Genomic DNA, 19302 nt, shown 5'->3' with positions numbered 1-19302 from the left:
GGGGGAAAATGGAGGTTAGCGCACATACTTACTTTGCTTATAATTTTGATGCCCTGTGTAGAGCTAACCTCAGCAAAATGGTATGTCAAAGAGTTATACGGCCTCTCCTGCTTTCATGGCCATTCTTTGGCTTTTCATCAGCTGTTCTAGCCCTTTATTCTTTCTGCTGAACATGCATTTCTTAAATTTAATTGATATTTACTAGTAAGAAGAGGTTGCCATCATTCATATTATTCCTATAATTTGCCAGAAAATGTTACAGCAGCTTGCGCTCAAGTGTGTCTTTGCCTTTCTCCCAGTTTACACTTTACGAGACCATTTTTGTATTCCACTAGGTTACGTGGGAGGGATACCTGCCAGCACACAATGGGTTAATGCTGCTGTAGTTTGGCTGGTTCTTTGCCAGTCTTTGCTGTTTTGAATGCCAAGACTTCTTTTTTTTTTCTTTCTTTCTTTCTTTCTTTTTTTTTTTTTTTTTTAAGATTCCTAGCTTAGGAGAGTTGGAGCTGCAGCCCTTACCATGCAATCTGTGGACATTTGTCTCACATCATGGTATCTGGCAAACCAGCATCTTTTCCCAGGTCTGTTGCTTACTTTCTGCACGTGGCTGCAGCCAGATAACAGGGGTCTAAGGCCTCTTCCTTGCAATGTCAGGATAAATTTTATCCCTATCGTTCAAGAAACTATTTGTATATTGCTAAGCAGTGGTAATGAAAGGAGCGGGAAGGTTTGGACAAGATGCATTCTCTCATCCTATTTTCTTTCAAAGCAGTGTCAGGATTTCTGAGTTCTCCTGAATTTACCCTCTGTTTTTTTGTATGATACATTTCATTATCTCAGTAGGAGGAAGTGAAAGGGTGAGGGAAAGAAAGCAGGGGAGGTACGCTGTACGGTTTACTTGACATTTGAGAAATGGTCCAAGAGTTTCTCTGTAAATTTAAACTATAGACCCATAGTATAATTACCCAGGAACATGGTAGACTTGGGGAGCGTGTATGAATGGCGCTTGCTTGATTTTGTTGCTTTTTCAGTCTATACATTACATTAGTGTTTGCCAGCCAACGATTTAACACCTCATAGGGAGCTTGTGGATTTATATAATTGACTCTCTAAATCTTAGTTAAAAAAAAGGGAGATGTGAACACAATGTTACAGAGAATGCGACATAGAAAACCTCCCCTGCATTAGGAGAATAAAAGCAGATGGAGATGCCATTTCAGAATTGCCTGGTGTACAATACTAATTGAAAGTTTTTTCCAAAATCCTTCATTCTTTCTCTTTGCAGATATATTGAGACAGACCTTATTTACAGATGCATAAAGCTTTAATTTTTTAAAGATTTTGGTCCTTTGAAAGAGACATAGCATGCAGCTATTCCACGTCAGAGTAAATTTTGAAAGCACAATACAATGTGTTTATGTGCTCTGAAGTGTTCAAGAGCACTACAGTGAGCAGAAGAACATTAAACTGTTTATATATGTTGTTAACTACATGTAGTTCTTTAAGCATTTATTTTTTTAATGCTTATTTTCTTTTTTTAGATTTGTCTTTCATACATTTTCACTTTGTTGCTACTGTGCTGACTGAAGAGTGGATTTGATGAGAGTTAAACTCCTAAAGCTGTGGGTTCTGCAATAATTAAAAATTATATCTTATTGTATAAGAAAATACATTAAAATGTTAAGGTTCTTACAATAAATCAGCTTAAAGCAAGAAATCTGAGTCAAGGAAAGACTATCATTTATCTCAGAAGTTCTTGCTTTAGTTGATTTGTCAAGCTTCTAGGCTATGCAAATGGTTTTATATTATCTTTTTAATGTGAAGCAGTATAAAGTCACGTTAAATAGAGGAAAGAGGGGAAAAAAAGGAGCAAACCAGCCATTGTTATTGTGATGAGTCTGAAGAAACTATGTTAGAAACACCACCACCACAACTTTTGTGATTGGATTAGAGTAAAAAAAGGAATACAGCAATTTACATGCTCTGATTCTGGTGATCACATTTCTTCTGCTCTGCTGGCCATGAAACTATGGCCATTGCCACTCCTCTTCATTCTGCAGTTACAAGGGGGATAAAAGCAGTCATAGGGAGTGACTTAGATTTTGCATTATACAGCATCAGCACAATCACGTGCTCTCATTCCTCCAAAGGAAAAATATGTCAGATTTTGAACAGGTTTTCATTTTGATGGAAGAGGTGTTACATTTGCAGTGTGTATGGGACTCTTCAGAAATAACATATTTGCTGGTTTTGTAACTGATTCGGATCAAAATAAAAACTTGATCATATCATAACTAATACCACTTTTACTGATGACCAGTGGTTATTCTGCAGCATTCAATGGCATTTCCTTTGGATGTTTTTCACTAATATCCCATTATATTTAGCAATTGCATATGAATTCATGGTGAGAAAACTTTGCACAATCTAGGAAGAAAATCTGGGAGTCTTATTAGTGTTTAGCGTTTGTACTTGGTTACAGCTGCCTTCATGAAATATTAAATCTCATCTGCAGTGAGAAAATACTACAATATGGGTGTTGTGTAATCAAGAAAGCAGTGCAAATCCATCTTTTAACTTAGCTCATCAAACTTCAGTTGCTTTAAAATACTATCTAGCCTTATACATGTTACGTATAAATAGTCTTCAGTAGACAGAGGGCTTGCATAGTATTTTCATGACCAAAGGGAGCTCTCTGAGTGCAGAACAAGCATAGCTAATCTTTAGACTTCACACTAGCTTATCTTCAGGCAATATATTGAGGCCCTTGAGGACTCAGTTAGTGCCATGCTAGACAGTATCAGTTATATTAGCTTCTATGTTGTATCCGAAGGAGCTGTTTCATGAGAGGATATGAGTTTGTGTTCTTGTGTAGGTGCTGATAAAACCTGTAGAATGTAGGTGACTTTTCAGCTACATGGCGCATAGTGACAGCTGTTCCTCTTCCTGTTTATACCTGCAGCGTTGTCTGGTATTTCACTGTATGGAAACTACCTAGATGGAAGGAACTGCTTAGTAGTAAGGATGCAACACCCAAAGCCAATACCAGGGGATTTCAAGTATGTTCTATTTAAAGGCTAGCAATAAGGGCTGGGGTGGTGAGGCTGAGTGGCATTTTTCCTAAGAAAGCTGCAGGTATCCCCAAATCTCCGTGGTAAAGCAGAAAGATACTAAAGCAATGGACTTAAGTTTGTCATGACTCTTAACTGTAGCTTTTTCAGATACCGCTGATCCTGGGATAACAGGTAGATCCATCAGCTCAGTGCATTACTTAAGTGCATGCCCAGCTTTGTGGTTGATTGACTGAAATGGGAAGGACCAAGCAGAGATCCAGTTTAAGCATGTGGTTATGTGACTCAGTGACACAGAACTGTAGTTTATTCAACAGTTTTAGGTAAAATTCTTCTGCAATTAGCTTATTTCCTGCCTCTGGATATTTATTAGATATTTTCCCTTCCCATTATGATGGGAACAGCTCCAGCATATTTAAGAGACAATTGGGAACACATTGGGATATTTAAAGATTCCCAGAACTTAAATCAGAGTAATGCGTTGGGCTGCCATGTAAGGACTCTGCTGTGCTGTGGGTCTGTTCTTGTGAAATTGGCTCACTATGAGGTATTTTTTATTATGTGATGATTTTAAAACTCTGGACAGGCTGGGCCAAATCATGCAGTGCAGTCATTGATTTCTAATTTAACTCAGCATTTTGATGCCAGTGGTCCTGTAAGAGTTCCCACGGCTAAAGGCTGGCTACTGAACTTAAAGTTATCTTGGATATTTATAGGGTGCCTATTCTCGTAGGGTCTTTCTGTCTGTCCTTATTGAGTGAGGGAGGATGGAGAAAGACTCTAAAACACAGTTCCAGGAACCAGGAACTTTGAGTTCAGTTGCAGTTTACGGATTCTGGAATAGTGACTGAATTACCCTTCCTCAGTTCTCCCAGCTGTATCTGCAATATAAAGTAATATTATATTCTGTGCAGAGGACACAGGTCTGATGGTTGTGATTAATCTTGCAGATATTAAGTGGTAGGAGTAAATTTATTATTACTTAGTACTTTCTACTTATTTTGCAGTTTGTGGAATGAACCAGGTACTGTATTCATGCCTTTATACAGAGGAAAACTAACAAAGAAAGCGAGATGTTACCATTGCCTACTAATTTGAGTTAAATGTCAAGAGTATGCAGTTTTTACTTTTATTTTTCTATTCATTTCCCCTTGGAGCAATAAAGCCCGCAGGCAGGACATTCTGGGACCTCACTGCCCTTCTCTGAAGGTTAATGGTCACTTTATCTTTAGCCTTGTGTTTGCAGGCACTGGAGTCAGACAGCCTTTTCCCCAGAGCTGTGTTTCTGTGATTTCCCGTATTATTACTTCAGCTGACAGCCAGTGAGATGGTATCAGATATGACCTTCACTTTTGAATTTTTATTTCAGTCACAGTTGAAATTCAGGATGTTGATGGTTTAGGAATATTATTCCAGATGTGTGACTCCCTGGTTCTCTTCTTGCTTATACCCATACAAACAAGTCAGGAGTAATTCTGTTGAAGAGGTGGGCCTCCATTAGTGCAAAACTAATATACATGGGAAGTCATTAAACTTGATTGCTATTCACAGCACAAGAATTAGTGGCAGTGTCGGTCTGATCTGTCTCCAAGGGAGCTTGGCAAGAGCGTTGCAAGGACATTGACTGGATCTATCCCTTGAGGGGAATTTGGGAAGAATGGGGTGTAGAAAACTCAATTCATTATTCACCTCATCTCAGGATATTTGTTTAGACTCAGTAACTGTTACCTCTGATGTTCAACATCTAGACTAGGCACCGATCCATGTGCCTGTAGCTGCATACTGTGTTCTCACATTTCTTTCCAGATGGTCTTGCATATTGGTGCCTGCCTGGACACCGCGAAGGAAAAGTTGTGTTGTTGGAACTTAATATTTTTTAACATGGTATTTTCTTAAGTCAGAATGTGTAGAAATAGAGCTCCTTTGTTCAGCTTCTGCACTACCCCCCCCTAGACAAAAGAACCACAGTTCCTAGTATATAAAATATTGACCATGCTAGTATTTTCACAGGAAATACCAAGCTCTTCCACTGTGTCAAAAATAATCTGCTTCTCATTCAGACTCATTAAAATCTTAGATTTTAAATTTATGACCTTGGATGAAAAAAGGAGATATTTGAGAGGCAGCACATCCTGGCTATATTGTCTATGTATACAGGGATGGTGTTACTTTCTCTATAAATAAATTATGTATTTATATGCAAATCAATCCTTGTAGATTTGTAAAATGTCTAACAAACACTTCTATCTCTGTATTATTTGTTTGGCAATTGATGTTTTCTGACACTCAAGTCTGAGGTTACATCTGTGATCCTGTTGTGAATCTAGGGGAAATTACCTTTTGAATGACATGTTCTGACCTTCATGCCTGACCTTCATCTCCAGATAATCCAGGAAGAGTTCGCGTTTGACTGTGGGGACACAGAGGACAGATTTAGCATACCCGTATCTTTTTGGCCATATTTTAGAATTCAGTAATGCACTGGATACCCCATACCAGAGTTTATTTTCACTCCCTCCTCAGAGGTGAAGACAGTGTGTCTGTGGTAAACTGCAAGAAACGATTCAGACTCAGAATTACCAAACACTGGAATCAGAGAGATTACATGTATTGCTGCTTTCTTTGAAATACTCTTTTTATTGAAGGAGCTTGCAGGAAGTCCTCTAACAGGCAATAACAACAACAAAAATCCCCCAAATCCCACACATTGTACACAAAGTGTAAAAATAGACATAATTAGAGCCACATACAGTGATTAAACTCCAGAGCAAGTATTATGGCAAATTCTTCAGGCTTATATGCATGAATAAAAAGCTGATACAGTGCATAGTTAGAGGCCCCTGGTTACATTCTCTACTTTCAGTTTCAGAGATAGGCTTTGACTCCCATTTTCCTCCTAATATTAATCACAGATGGATGTATAAACTCTGCAGGGCAGAAATCCTCTTATCTCCACTTCTTTGTTTTCTGCAGAGTACTGTGTTTGATTCCAACCCTGTTTGTTTAAAGCTCTGATAGTGCAGCTTTTGACAGTGATGCACATTTAGTTGTTTCTTTAGTGTTGAAGTGTTTTCACTGAAGAATCCCGAGCCAGGCCCATTTGTCAGCCTGGAAATCTCACTTGTAAGAAAGCCGAATCCATTTCTGCTTCAGGAAAGTGTTTCCTGAGAGTCACATTTACATTAGCACACAGGTAAACAATCCACACACCAAATGCAGAGAGAATTGTGGTATGGCACGAGTGACTTGCAATGTTACGGTTAGATTTCTGTGCAGGGTTTATTCCAGGTTATAATTGAATTGCTTTACATGCAATTCAACTGGAATGGCACATTTTTATAAATACTTGGGCAAGATCAAATGCAGCTAGTCTGAAAAGTTCTCAATTAACCTAGGCTTCCATTGCTCAGTAGTAAAGACATGAGAACTGGAAGCTTGACTTGGATTCTGCTGGATTTGCCCCAGACCCCGACAGGGTTACTTTGTTCAGAGTTAACCAAATGAATAGAAAATGTCAGTTGTTTGCAGGTGTGCAGCCCTGCCCTCAAAGGAGGGGAGGGTCTGTGCAGCTGCACTGCAAGATGCAGAAGCGCACGTGGTACTCAGGCTGACAGCAGCTGGGAAAGGTGCAGAAAGGCAAAATAACTGAAAAGTGCAAAATATTGCTGGGGGTGCAAATGCATGTAAGAAATACACAGAATCTTCATTATATAAAATCCAAGTAGCATATAGATCAGTATATGACAGCTCACCCCATTGCAATGGTGACAGGGGAGCTGCAAATGTCCTTCAGTGAATTTGCTGTGTTTTTCACAACAGCAAAACTTACCACAGGAATGCAGTCAAAATGTCACTTTGTTACAGTGACTAGGAGAGAGGGAAGTAGACTGGATTTTGGTAGAGGCGAAAGGCTAAAAATGGGAGACCAAAGCTGGCCTTGCTAACAAGAAGTCAGTTCAGAGACACCAAAGTGTAGAGGAAACCTGAAGTGCTACGGTCCATCAGTTTGCTGTAGGATTTCTACTCCTACCCCTGTCTTTGTTTGGTGAAAAATTCACATGAAACTTTTGTCCCTTTCTGAAAATAAATAAGTAAATAAACATATAAGCAAACATCCATGTTTAAACACAGTTTGTGAATCATGGGATTTCCTAACTGTGTGACATGTGGTCCATCCCTGCTGCTTTGCACTGCATATGTATCCTGGTTGCATGCAAGCCAACTTTGAATGGACATTTTGCGACATGTGAAGAGTTCACCATCTGAGAGCCGGGGAGGCAAGGACATGGTTAGCCCTTAGAGATCTAGTTGCAAGAGGCTGCAACAAAAGCAGTAGATCTGTTGGACACAAAACATATTTTGAATTGCTGGTTGTGTGTGTAGCTCCTAACACCTCTGCTGTCAGGCTGCTTGTACCCTGTGTATGTGTATATGTGTAGGAAGTGACTGTGGAAACATGCCAAGGTTTTTTAGATCACTCAGAGTTTCCCCCATTGGATTACTAGTTGCTGTTGGTTACTTACGTTGAAGAGACCTTTTTTTTGCAATGACACAGGTGTCTGTGAAACAAATAACTCGCTGATTTTTGGAGATATATTTTAGTGCAAGCATTTCTCACTGATTGGGTTGCTGGGCCTTGCTCAGACTTACCTCCCTCGTTCCCTTCGGAGAAATTAAGAAACTTGTTGGGAAGTTTACCAGGTGCTGGGAGCTCTGCTGCTACATCTTCATCGCTGCCGGTACCACTGCGGGAGGGCAGCTTGCCACCTCGACTCTTGGTTCTGCCTGCAGACTCAGAAGATGCAGCAAGGTGGATTTGGGTCTGCAGTGATCACAGGGAGTGGTGCAATGTTGGGCTCTTGAGGGGAAGCAGTGACAGTGAGTTTGAAGAAGTCAGTGGGGAAGGCCATAATTTTCAAATGAAAGTGGGCCTAGACTGGACTATTTCAATCAAGCCAAGCCACAAACTTTAGAGGAAATCCAGATCTGATTCAGTTTCTAGGTGTTTAAACTTGTTGTCTTCCCTATCTTTAAGGAACCATTTATACTTTGCCAAAGTCTGTATTCTGTGGTTGTTTGGTGTTCATCTGCTTTCCAAGCTGAAAACAACAGCTTTAATTAATTAACTGGCAGTAGAGCAGCCTATTCGCTTTAGGTAAAGTCAGCGCAGTGACTGTTTGGCTGTCAGACCTGAGGTACAGTACATAACTGCTTACTTGCACTGATTTACCTGTGGATATACAGCCATGATGTTTATCAACATCTAAGATTTCAGATCAGTACCCAAAAAGCTCAGTGCGTAACCATTTGGAGCTGTGCTAATGATAAAGAGGCAGAGCAGTGAATAATAAATGTTACCATGAAGTGGCTTGGAGACTGATATGAAGATAAAGAATGAAAATGGATTAAATCTTGAGGTGGAGTAATTATTTTTAATGACTATTTACCAGTCTGTGCTTCTTGGAAAGTAAGGGGGTTTCTAGATGGTGCAATATGTGTTGATAAATTGCCAGTTCCTGGGAACAGGACTGTTTGACCTAAACGGAAACCAACAGATGAAGATTTGCATCTTCAAGTAAGGAACTTCAAGACAAAAATACATGAAAGAAAAAAGGATAATAAAAGGAAACGTATTCTGAAGGCAAACTATCTGAGGAGGTTTGGAGACAGGGAATCTGCTTAACGTTAGCAAAAAATCTGATCTTTTGAAGCTTGTGGACCATATTCTACACCAATTAAAATGATGAAATTCTTCCAAAGCCATCAGGATTACACCCTTCCACTGGCTTTAGAGATTGGGCCTTCCCACTGGAAGGACATTTGTTCTTTCTTGCTTTTAAATACAAATGTGACTTTCTCATGAGGTTTCCTTCATTTCTTACTATAAATGTTTCCGTTGGCAGTATTTTCTGAACTAAATGCCAAGCAGATTTCAGATGCAATCCTACGTCCAAGGTTTTGTACGTTAAGCCAGTCAGAAGGTTTCTCCAGTAATCTCCAGGAATTCCTTTTTGGTGGTTGTTACCCAATAACTGGAGCCTTGACTTTGCCTTTTTTTTTTTTTCCCCCCTGTGGGCTTTCTCTGGTGGGTGGAGACTAATGCTCAGTAGCTAGCTTTTTTTCTCTTAGGATTAGGAGTTCAGCGCAAAGTCATTGTGACAAAAGCAGTAATTCAGGACAACAGTGAAACTTAGTTGGGTAAAACTTCAGCTAGTATTACAGTATTTTTGCTTCTTTGTCTTTTCCCAAGAGAGAGAAAGTGTTTCTCCATGAGGTCAGGTTTGACTTGCAGTTCTTCTGTGGATGGCATTGAAGTTGGCTGCTTGTAGACGCTTGCTCTTTCCTGCTAAATGGGAAACTAGACTAGGATATGATTTGGTTCCTGTTTGTGATGGCCCTTGCACTTGCTGTCATTTATTATTTGTGTCATGGCTTTCCTTTGTGTAGGGGGCTTTATACAAAATAGAGAAATGGAGTTGTCTGTTCATAGATTTCAAAGTTCTGCACTGTTATAGAACTGCTGTAGCTGAGTCAGTTATGGGAATCCTCACCGGAGGTGCATTTCTCAAACTTCATGTCTCTCTTATGGGAAAGGTGTTAAAATAAAATATTTTTTTCCTAGTATTCCAGAAGAACTGCTCCACCTTAGATCTGGTCTTGCTACTCAACACCTTTAAGGGGAACTCATATAGAAATACTCATATAATACTCCCTCTTACTGGCTTGCCAGACCCAAGCATTCAAATATTATGTAGTAGCTGAGAAATACGAATAAATGTGGTTTTCTTCTGATCTTTTAGGAATGAGTGTAAATCTTTCCTTTGCAATTATGGGAGTTATGAACTTACTACATTTAAATATGCGTTGTTTTTTTTAATCAAGAGCTGAGATTCTTAACAAGATATGTGACTCCAGGAAGAGGCTAACTTTGTTACTGGCTGCTGAGGCTCCCTAGTTGTGTGCAGGCAGCACAAGCAATGTCTTGCCTCACCTCTCTACTTTTACTTTAAGAGAGGTCCTTAACAACCATGATGTGGATTCATTTCCATATGAATTTAATGCAATGTAATGTCAGAAATGTGTGCAGCTATGTTGTCCCCAGGGCTTGGGTCACCCCGTAAATGAAGCTGCTTGAGATTTATGTTCCCCAGGATTAAACCATAGCCATTTCCTCCTTCCACATCCAGTGAGGGCCTCCTTAGTTGTGGTAGTGAGTAACAACAGTTAGTGTATTGTCAGAGGGCATCACCAGGCAGTGTTTTCCTCATAGGGGTGTGCTGGCTACTTTAAACTCTGGAGCTTTTTACCTGACCTTGCGATGTTGCAGGGATGTATTTTTTTTCCGTTAATTTGCAGAATAGCTTGTTAGAATAGATTGTGATTTACAGTTAGGTAGGATAATGCCTGTTCTGGAAGATCCCGTGCACCCCTTATGTGCTGGAGAATGACTACAGTTTTTAGTGGTTATTTCAAAGATGTTGCAAGTATTTTCTGTAGCCTTTCTGTGTCTAAAAAATAACAATAACAATTAATCTCCTCAGGGCTTCTTCACATCCTAATTACAACCAAGCCTCTCATTAGTCCCACAGGGAGACAGAATCAAATGCCATATGGTATTTTACACTTAGGATGCTGTGCTTACCAAGAGCTGGAAGGAGACAGGAAAAGGGGGAGTTAACAATTCATAACCATTTATGGAACAGGCACAGCCCTCCTTGGACCCAGTTCAGCAGAGTCTGAGGGCCTCAGATGAGGAACTTTATCTGGCTAGTAATTGCATCGGCATGCTGGCTTTCTTGTGTGCGTGTGTGGGCATTTGGTGAGCAGGATACAAAGCTGCAGAATCTTTGTGCTGGCATCCACACACAAGGATGAATTAAATGCACACACGCCTCCCGGGAAGGACCATGGCTGGATTCTACGGGTGCCTGAAAAGTAAAAAGTAAGTGCCATGCTGAGCCCTCCCCTCCACCTTTCCAAAGTGAGCTGAGTCTAGTGGGTGCTTTGGAATTCTGTCTTTGTTGTATTTCAGCAGCAGTACCAAAGAAAATGCTTATGCCTTGAGACTCAAGTACTGTTCTGAGTACAAAAGTGCAAAAAATCAATCCTCACTGAAATACCAAAGCAGTGAAAATTGGTCATGTTGTTTTTTCCTTCAGAGGTATAAACGTGAAATATTGGAAAAGGAATTAAGAACCTTTTCATGTCTAATTATAGCAAGAGGAAAAATATTCCTTATAGATTAGCTATATTGTTTACATATTAACACATAAAAATGATAAATACAGAAATGCACATTGGCTTTTAAAAAATGTTCAGCCAGAAATCTGGCAGTAAATGCTCTTTAGAACTTGATGTGCTCAGTTTTTGTTTAAGCAACCTGTGGTTTGTTTCTGTAATCGCTCCCTGTTGAGAGATTTTGTTGTATTTAAAATAAGGGGGTTTTTTTGCTTCACTGACATATTCTGTTGGAGCGGGCTATAAAGGGAGAAGAGAATGGGACAATGCATGTTACTATTTGGGCTTTAAACCACCATGAAGATACATTCTGTTTTTCCTTTGACATTCCCTGCTAAGGAATGGAGCAAAATTTTCTGCTGCAAAAACTGAGCAGTGGTTTTTGATAATGTTTTGCATCAGCAGACTGTAGAGGGCTCTATTCTTGCATACAGTATGGGATTACAGAAAGTGAAAATGCACAGTGAAAGGCAAGCGAAGTTGTGTCTTGAGGTTTAAGATATGAATGCTGATAGTTAAATGTACAGGTAAGTCCTACTTAGCAGAGGGGAGAAAGAGTTCAAAAGGGAAGCTGGAAATTCACTGTTTCTCCTTTTCCCTCTCCTAAAGGTTTTATCCCTCATACCAACAGTTTATCTCACATTACTCTGGTGGAAATGTGCATTTTTAAAGGCACACAATTCCTATTGGATTTCAGTTAGCATTTCTATCCCATATTGTCTCTTTTCCTCTGAAATTTGGGACAGTGTCTATGAGAGGGAATGAATATTTGGAAAGTAAGTCTGCCTTATATAAAGGGGGAGGATGCAATCAGAACTACTAAAATGGTTAAGAGCGAGTCCTGATGAAGGTAGGAGGATTGGCACTGAAATTGACTGAAAAAATCAGCGTACATTTTTTGATATGCTAAGTTGGTTTTCCCTCAAATTCTCCAGCATCTAAGGCAGTTAAAACAAATTTGGAAGTCTGAAAGAGGCTATAAAGGCTCGACAGATGAAGCTTCTTTCATGTGGCCTATGATCTCTTCTTTCCTGGTGGTTCTCCACCTGATTTATGAGGAACGGGTTTTTTTTTTCTTCAACAAATTCTTCTTTCTTGTTACTCTTCGGTCAGGTCTCTACACTTGATATATATACAGATTATATTCCACAACCTGTTATTTCAGACCTGTGATGTGTTCCCAAGTGGATTAGTGCAACTGTTAGTACTTTGCAGTCTTTACAAATTTTATATGCTGCTTTGGCTGTTATTATTGGCAGTTAAAATGAGTCTAAGACACCAATTGCAGTAACAGTGATGCTTTTAGCCTGAGATTAATTTCAGATGAAATTTGTTTGGAGTTTGACATGAAGTATTTGTCTTTCTGGACAAATGGATCATTGGAACGTCTTCCCCAGATCCTCATGTGGTCATTTGACCTGTAGGAGTTAGTTTGCTTTCTGAATGGAAGCTATTTTGGAATGAAATTACTTTTATGTTTTAAACAATTGGCTTGGGTACCAGTAGGGATTTAGCCAAAGCATAACAGAGCTCAGTGCAGGCCATAAAACCTGCCACTGACACTGGGAAAGGGGTCCATCCAGGACTTTGAGCTGCTGGGTCCAGCTAAAGCACCTGAGCTTTATAAAAATCTGCTTTGGGTAGCACTTTCCTGTGCTGCTCTCACATTTACCTTCACTCCTCCACATTTTACAAGGGGAAGCAAAGACTCTGTCTTGGTACACTGCGATAAAGTATGGCTGAATCTGGTATTTGTGCAGAGTCTCCTGTCCCTGTGCTTTGTTAATATTCTTTTATGAGATGTCACATTAAAAAAATAGCTCAAAGCTAATCGAGGTAGTTCTTCATCGCAGCCTCTATCTTGGCTGCTATGCCACTGAAATAAAAGTTGTAGATTACTTTCATATTTCTCTTTAACCAGCATCTGCAACCTGAATAATCTTAAATTGTTCTTACAGTAAGTTTATAGCTCATCATTCTTGTTGCAAAGTTTTGTTGTGCTTGGTCCTGGTGTCAGAAAAAAGATACTAGACCTGGACAGACATGACGAAGTTTTCTAAAGCCTATGGAGAAATCTTTTCCTATGTTTCTCAGCTTTTGGTACTAGCCAAATACATAGTTATGAGCTGAAAATGTGGTTGCTTGAATAGTAAGGTTTACTCATGGTCAATGCAAACTGCCAATTTCCAAAGACAAATATAGTATCTTAGAAGCTATATAAAATACTTGGCTGAAGACTTTGCGTGCCAGCTCAGAACTGGTTTCTATAACAGACTATAAGGAAATGTATTTAACTGGTCTATACTTAATGTGGTCACTTAGGATTTCATGGTGCCTTTCACAAGCAATCCCAGAATTATGGACATATTTCAGTTTGACGGTCTTCTGCTATGCCAAGCTCTACACTTACAGTGGGTTATTGTGTTCTTTTCTTATAGTCTGAAATAGTCAAAAAATGCTGATGTGCACTCTTATCCTGCAAAGAAGTTTAGCGTTTGGGTAAAGCAAGTTGATCAAGGGAGGCATCAGTATATTTTTCAATATATTTTTAGATTCTTTGAGATGAAAGTCATTGCAAATGTAAAATGATGTTGTGACCATGAAATCAAGTAAAATGTGTTTTCTAGATGAGGTGCTGTTGCTCTGTTGCTGTAGCTTGCGTTGTTGCCTATTCAGGTAAGTGTTGGGAAGAGATTTTCCTGTTTACTGGGATTATTGCAAAGATGATATAGTGCTGTCCACCTGATGGATAACCGGCTAAGCTGAGATGTCTGTTCACTGCCTCCTGCACCTTTGCCCCAAGCCCTCTTGTTGGAGACATTATAGGGGACAGTGGAAGGAGTGCCAGAAGACTCTTTGTCTTTGGTGCGTAATACCCTTTTTACAGCTTTTATGTCTGTGTGAGGTCCTTAAAGCCTTTGGTTCCCCATACACAGCAAGCAGCTGCCGTTTTAGCTTGGACACTAGCAAGTGAATTGGAAGTGGTTTAAAGCTCCACCAACTGCTACTGAAGTAGCAACTTGGCACTGGGGGAACGGGGCAGTTTAAAACTGTTGTCTCTTCTCTGTCAGCAGCTCATTCGCCTCCTGTGGCCTCTCTCCCTTTTTGGAGGCACGTAATTGCCGCAGGGTCTAAGTAGCTGTGTTTACTGACTGTCCACAGTACATGATGCTTTCCTCTTTGGCACAATTGTAGACAAGGAGCATCTCTCCAGGACTCACAGGCTGTTTAAAGTGAGACATTGAGTTCCCTGGCCATCCCTGCCTGTGGCATCCCCCAGCATACCTGGGCTTAGCTTGGCATGGCTCAGCAGTGGTCCGTGGGCTCAGTGGGGCTGGCAGCGGTCAGGAGGCTGCGTGGCTATGGAGTCAGTGGGAGCTGTGGCAGAGCGGTCCCTTGGTGATCTGGGGGATCTGTCTGTGTGACAAATGAATTCTGGTGAGGTGAAATGCTTCCCATGAACACTCTGGTATCCTGAAATATGTTTGTTTACCTGTCTTTATTGTACACCACTTTAACACAATATTTCCTAACGGGGGCAAGAATCACTCATTAACAGTTTTACAGTGTCTTTTTTTGAGATGAAAACTTCTGAGGATGAAAGGTGGTTCCTGCCCAGCAAAGCAAGTTCACCAGTGCAGAGACAATCCCTGGATCCACACAGGGGTGACAATACCAGGTTTCAAGAAATGGCTTATGGAGGGTGCAAGAGGCAAAGCATTGAAGAGGAGAAGGGATGTGCTTTTGTGGAACGTGGAGAGCCTCTCCCAGCTGGGGCCAAATCAGAGAGGGTGAGCTGAGATGAAAGGACTCCCCAGGCATTGTGAGTCTCTCAAGGGAATCTTTCAATACACAACCTATGAGCACGTTCCTGTACATGGCAATTATACAGCGTATGTGAACATTTGTGAGCATTTTATCTTCAGCCCACAGGAATCATTCAGTGCTATGCCTGTTATTAAATGCATACAGGCTTAAGTCCTGTTTTCTTACTCAAGAATAGTAGAGAGAGTGAACAACAGTAGTCAAGAGGTAGCAGAGCCATGGCGCTGCAGGCGGTTGAGCACAGTGAGTACAACGGTGCTGTATTATTAACAAAAAGATACTGCTCTTTGTCGATTCATTCCATTTGACTCATCTTTGTGCAAGAAGTTCAGTTCTGGCTTAATACACGTGTGAGTCGCTCCATGTCTCCCAGTCCTCCTCATTTTGTTCATGCTTCTCTCTGGATGATGTTTGTTTTACCAGCCACAGTGATGCTGTGCGTTTGCTGGCTGTAGCCAGAGGAATTCCAAGCAGGCATGCCCGTTTGTTTGGTTTCAACAGAACAGCCCTTTCCCTGTCACCAAGGTGCTGAGCATTTGGCAGATGTGCACCTCTGGTGCTGCATGTCCTACTTCTCTTGCACTGGAGCAGAAGCTTCTTGGTTTGTGACAATCTGCTGAATGTGATTCTCACTCTTCTGCACCATTTGGCTGTCAGGTTTTTTGTCTACATTAATTACCAGGCTGAGCCATGAAAACATCTTGTCATAATTTTGCCTTGTGCTCTCCTCTTACACAGAAACTTCTGCTGCTCAAAGTGTCTAGGTTTGTACCTTTACAGCCAACTGGAGAGATTAATTTGTCATTTCTTCCTTGTACAGAGGTCTAGAAAGTTTAATAGCTGTGATGTGAAGGCCTAGAATTGGCTTTAGAAGCTGAAAACTGGCTATAGATATGTGGGACACAAATGTAGTAGGTCCAAGCTGTACTTACAGTAGATAACCTACCTGAGCTGGTGTAAGGCTGCTAGAGCTGATTACCAGCCAAACTTGGAAAAATCTGAGATAAGTCTGTCTGTGGGAAAACAGAAAAAAAACCCCAATGTAATTTCAAGGTTGATTTTTTTTTTCTTTCCAAGTTTCTCCTAAGGGTTGCTGCAGTAAGAAAACGGTTGAGCACAAGGTGCCCTACTCTAGCATGATCCAAGCTCAGTTTCAAGATTGGTAAAAGTACTATGGATCAAGGAGTTTTAAGAAATATTTTGAATACAGCAAATACTAACTGCAGACTTTTTGATTATTTTTTTTGGTATCTTGTTGTTATATTATTCATAATTATTTGTATCAAGTTAGCAGGTGGCCTTCCAAGGCTCCAATGTGGGAGTCACTGTTTAAACAAACAAACAAAAAAGTCAGTCAGTTAATATCCTGTATGATTTTGCTTGCAGATGCGGAGCTGTCACTGTTCATCACTGTGTTAACAGTCAGGGTTGTACTAGTAGCTCAACACTTCCAACACAATGTACGTGAAAAAACTGAGACCTGGGACACACACATCGTTATTCATTTTTTAACAATATCGTTAGATCAGTGTGTGCTGCTGCATTCACATGGGTGTACAGGTACCAAGGTATTCTGTGGTTCTGTCATGTCCTGTCACCATGCTATAGCACCTTGGTATTTTTGTGACTGTTAGAGGGGATTGTAGCACTCTCGGTCAGAGCAGCGTAATTTGTCTGTGCAGACAAAGCTGCCTGATTTTGCTTTTTAACCATCGAGCCAGAGCTAAGGCGGCATTCCAGCTTCAAATTTTTGTGGGAGTTGTTTCTTTTGGCCTCTGAGTTTCAGGGATCTGGTGCTAATTAGTGAACTAAATGTTTGACTTTTATTCTTGATGAATTCATTTATGCTTATTTGTTCTCAGAAATATGTAACTGTGCGCTTTTGCCAGGGCTTGTAAGTATCACTCATCTAACAGTGCAGTTCTGATCCACATAGTAGTTCAGATGCAAATGGGATGTATTTGAATGCTGTAGTGCAGAGTTATGATGCAGACATCATGTTAATCATCAAGCTATCTGGGTACATGGGAAAATACAGATCTGACAGGTGCAGAGGAATTGTTTGCTGGCTCATTCTAGCAGTCAAACTGCTTTCCATCATCTCAGTTTAGTGAAAAGAGTGTTCCAGAAGTTGAAATTTCATTGCTTTCCTTCAAAAAATGCAAATTATCTTATTGCTTCCTTTCTTGCAGCCTTGGCCTGTGAAGACCCTACAGAATGTCTGTCCCCATCTGATTCCCTCCCTCCCCCGCTGCCATTGCCTACTTGTCAGTACCCAATCTTGCAGTCCTTGTTGTCTTTTGTGTCACCCTCCAGGGTTTTTCTACTGTCGTGTACCGTCCCTGCTCCCTGGTCCTACCGTACCGCCTTCTTCAAAACAGCTGAATACAGTTTGATATTCCATTGCTGCAAAACAGCATTAGGTCGGATAATCTTATTTTAGATGATCCTATTTTAGAGAGGTATTTGTGTCTGGAATCCCGGAGAAGTAGGATACCTTTTTGGTGTTTGCTCACACTAAAGAGAAAGGTTGGTAGATGCCCTTGGGACAGAAATGGCTCAGGGACTGCTTTAAGCACATTCATGATTTCCCTTGGCTCTAATGGTTCTCCACGTGCTTCAAGACCAAGTGTACTTCAGAAGCTGCCTAACTTGAGGCTCCAGAGAGAGCAGCCAGGAGGAAGAGCCGGGACAGCAGGCGATTTCCTTTAGAGCCTCAAACTCCACACACAGCTCCAGAAGAGCTCTTTCTGCAAGCGTGGACGCCACCCAAGACCTTCCTTGATCAGCAGCCAAAATGGGGTCTGAATTCCAGAAATACCCATGGGCAGTGGAAGCTCAGGGGGTTTAGCCAGCCAGACACAGTATGTTTCAACATAGGAGGGAGCTGGCCTTGGGGTTTTTTTTTGTGTGTGTACAGGCAGTAAATGTTGCCCTGACTCGTTTTTGGGACTTCACATGAAGAGAGATTTCCTGAGCTTCCTGCCAAAGGCAGTCTCTGAGACCACAAAGCCTGCATTTTATTTGCTCTCTTATAGCCGAAAGATGGCTGACTGTTTTTGTGACAGTTTGATCTTCAGAGTGAAAATTTTTAACACAGTTAGCCCTGGAAATTTCTGTTAGCCTCTCTTTTTTTTTTTTTAGAGTGCACTTTGAATTCCTGGGCATTAAACATCTATATTAACTTATCTTGGAAGGATGCGTCCTGGGAAGTTTGATTTATCTGAAGATTTATTTTTTCATTTTTTCCCATCCTTAAGTTGTTCTTTAAGCCACAAATTGAGGGATAAGTGACTGTTTTGGAAAAACCTTAAAAAAAAAGAAAGCTTTAGACATAGCCTAAAGTACCATGTTTCATTTCTGGCATTTAGTTTGCTATTGTTTCAGCCTCGTTTCCCCTGCAACATTTGACAGCTTAATTTGGTAAAATGTCTCCTGACTCTCTTTCAGGCCCAGGATGTAATGATTCTTCACATTTTGTGAGAATAAGATCTTGGAAATCAGTGTGAGACTCAAATACAGGGGCATGGCAGATATGCAGGCTACTTCTGCAAAATTTCATGGGATTTGTTACTGACCTTCCGTGTAGTGGTAGAACTTGATAGCATTGTCAACGGGTACGATTCCAGCATGCTGGTCTCCCATAGCAGAGGTAGTGCTTAGCTCCTCCGTAGGGCTCATTAAGTTTTCCAGGCATTCAGTGTGACCACCTGGATTCCACAGGTAAAGAAGCTCAAGGCTGAGCAATAAATAACTCAGCTACTGTCAGCAGTCAGTAATTTTCCCTGTTACCCAGTGACAGAGCCAGGAAAATGAGCCAATTCTCCCAAGTCCAGCCCAGTAGTCTCCATCTGCTAGGATATGTTTAAAAGATGAGCTCTGTCTCAAAGATTTTACTGTCTAAACTAATAATTGTCACCTTCCCAGTTTGCAGATATTGGCAATTTCCATTGAGTTTTCTGAGACACGCAGTTTTTCAAGCCCCTGTAGAGCATGTTGAAGTCAGCTGACAGTAAACTCCTTTCCTTAGCTACCTTTTGCTGACCCTGCGAAGTGGCCTGTGGACTCCCAGGGCTGTGCACACCACAGGTCAGATATCAGTCATCTAACTTTATGCTGGGAGGCCACAGGTCAAACAAAATTAATTAGGAGTTTGGAGAGGGGGCAA

At 40.8% G+C, this 19302-nt stretch overlaps 1 protein-coding gene across 5 annotated transcripts in view; it reads left to right on the top strand.

Moving 5' to 3' along the window:
* Positions 1-19302, top strand: part of KIAA1210 (KIAA1210 ortholog) — a 65400-nt gene that overhangs the window by 5215 nt on the left and 40883 nt on the right. For 2 of the 5 annotated variants that reach the window (XM_063347024.1, XM_063347018.1), the window contains exon 1: positions 10845-11013. The exons of the other annotated variants lie outside the window; for them this stretch is intronic. Coding sequence is in view for 1 of the 2 variants with exons in the window: in XM_063347018.1 (XP_063203088.1) it covers positions 10952-11013 (62 nt within the window). In the remaining variant the exon portion in view is untranslated. Of the gene's footprint in view, positions 1-10844; positions 11014-19302 lie in introns of those variants that run through there. 5 annotated transcript variants of the gene reach the window in all.

The sequence above is a fragment of the Chroicocephalus ridibundus genome, chromosome 9 (genome assembly GCF_963924245.1).
Source record: "Chroicocephalus ridibundus chromosome 9, bChrRid1.1, whole genome shotgun sequence".
Taxonomy (NCBI): domain Eukaryota; kingdom Metazoa; phylum Chordata; class Aves; order Charadriiformes; family Laridae; genus Chroicocephalus; species Chroicocephalus ridibundus.
This window is presented reverse-complemented; position numbering and strand designations above follow the sequence as displayed.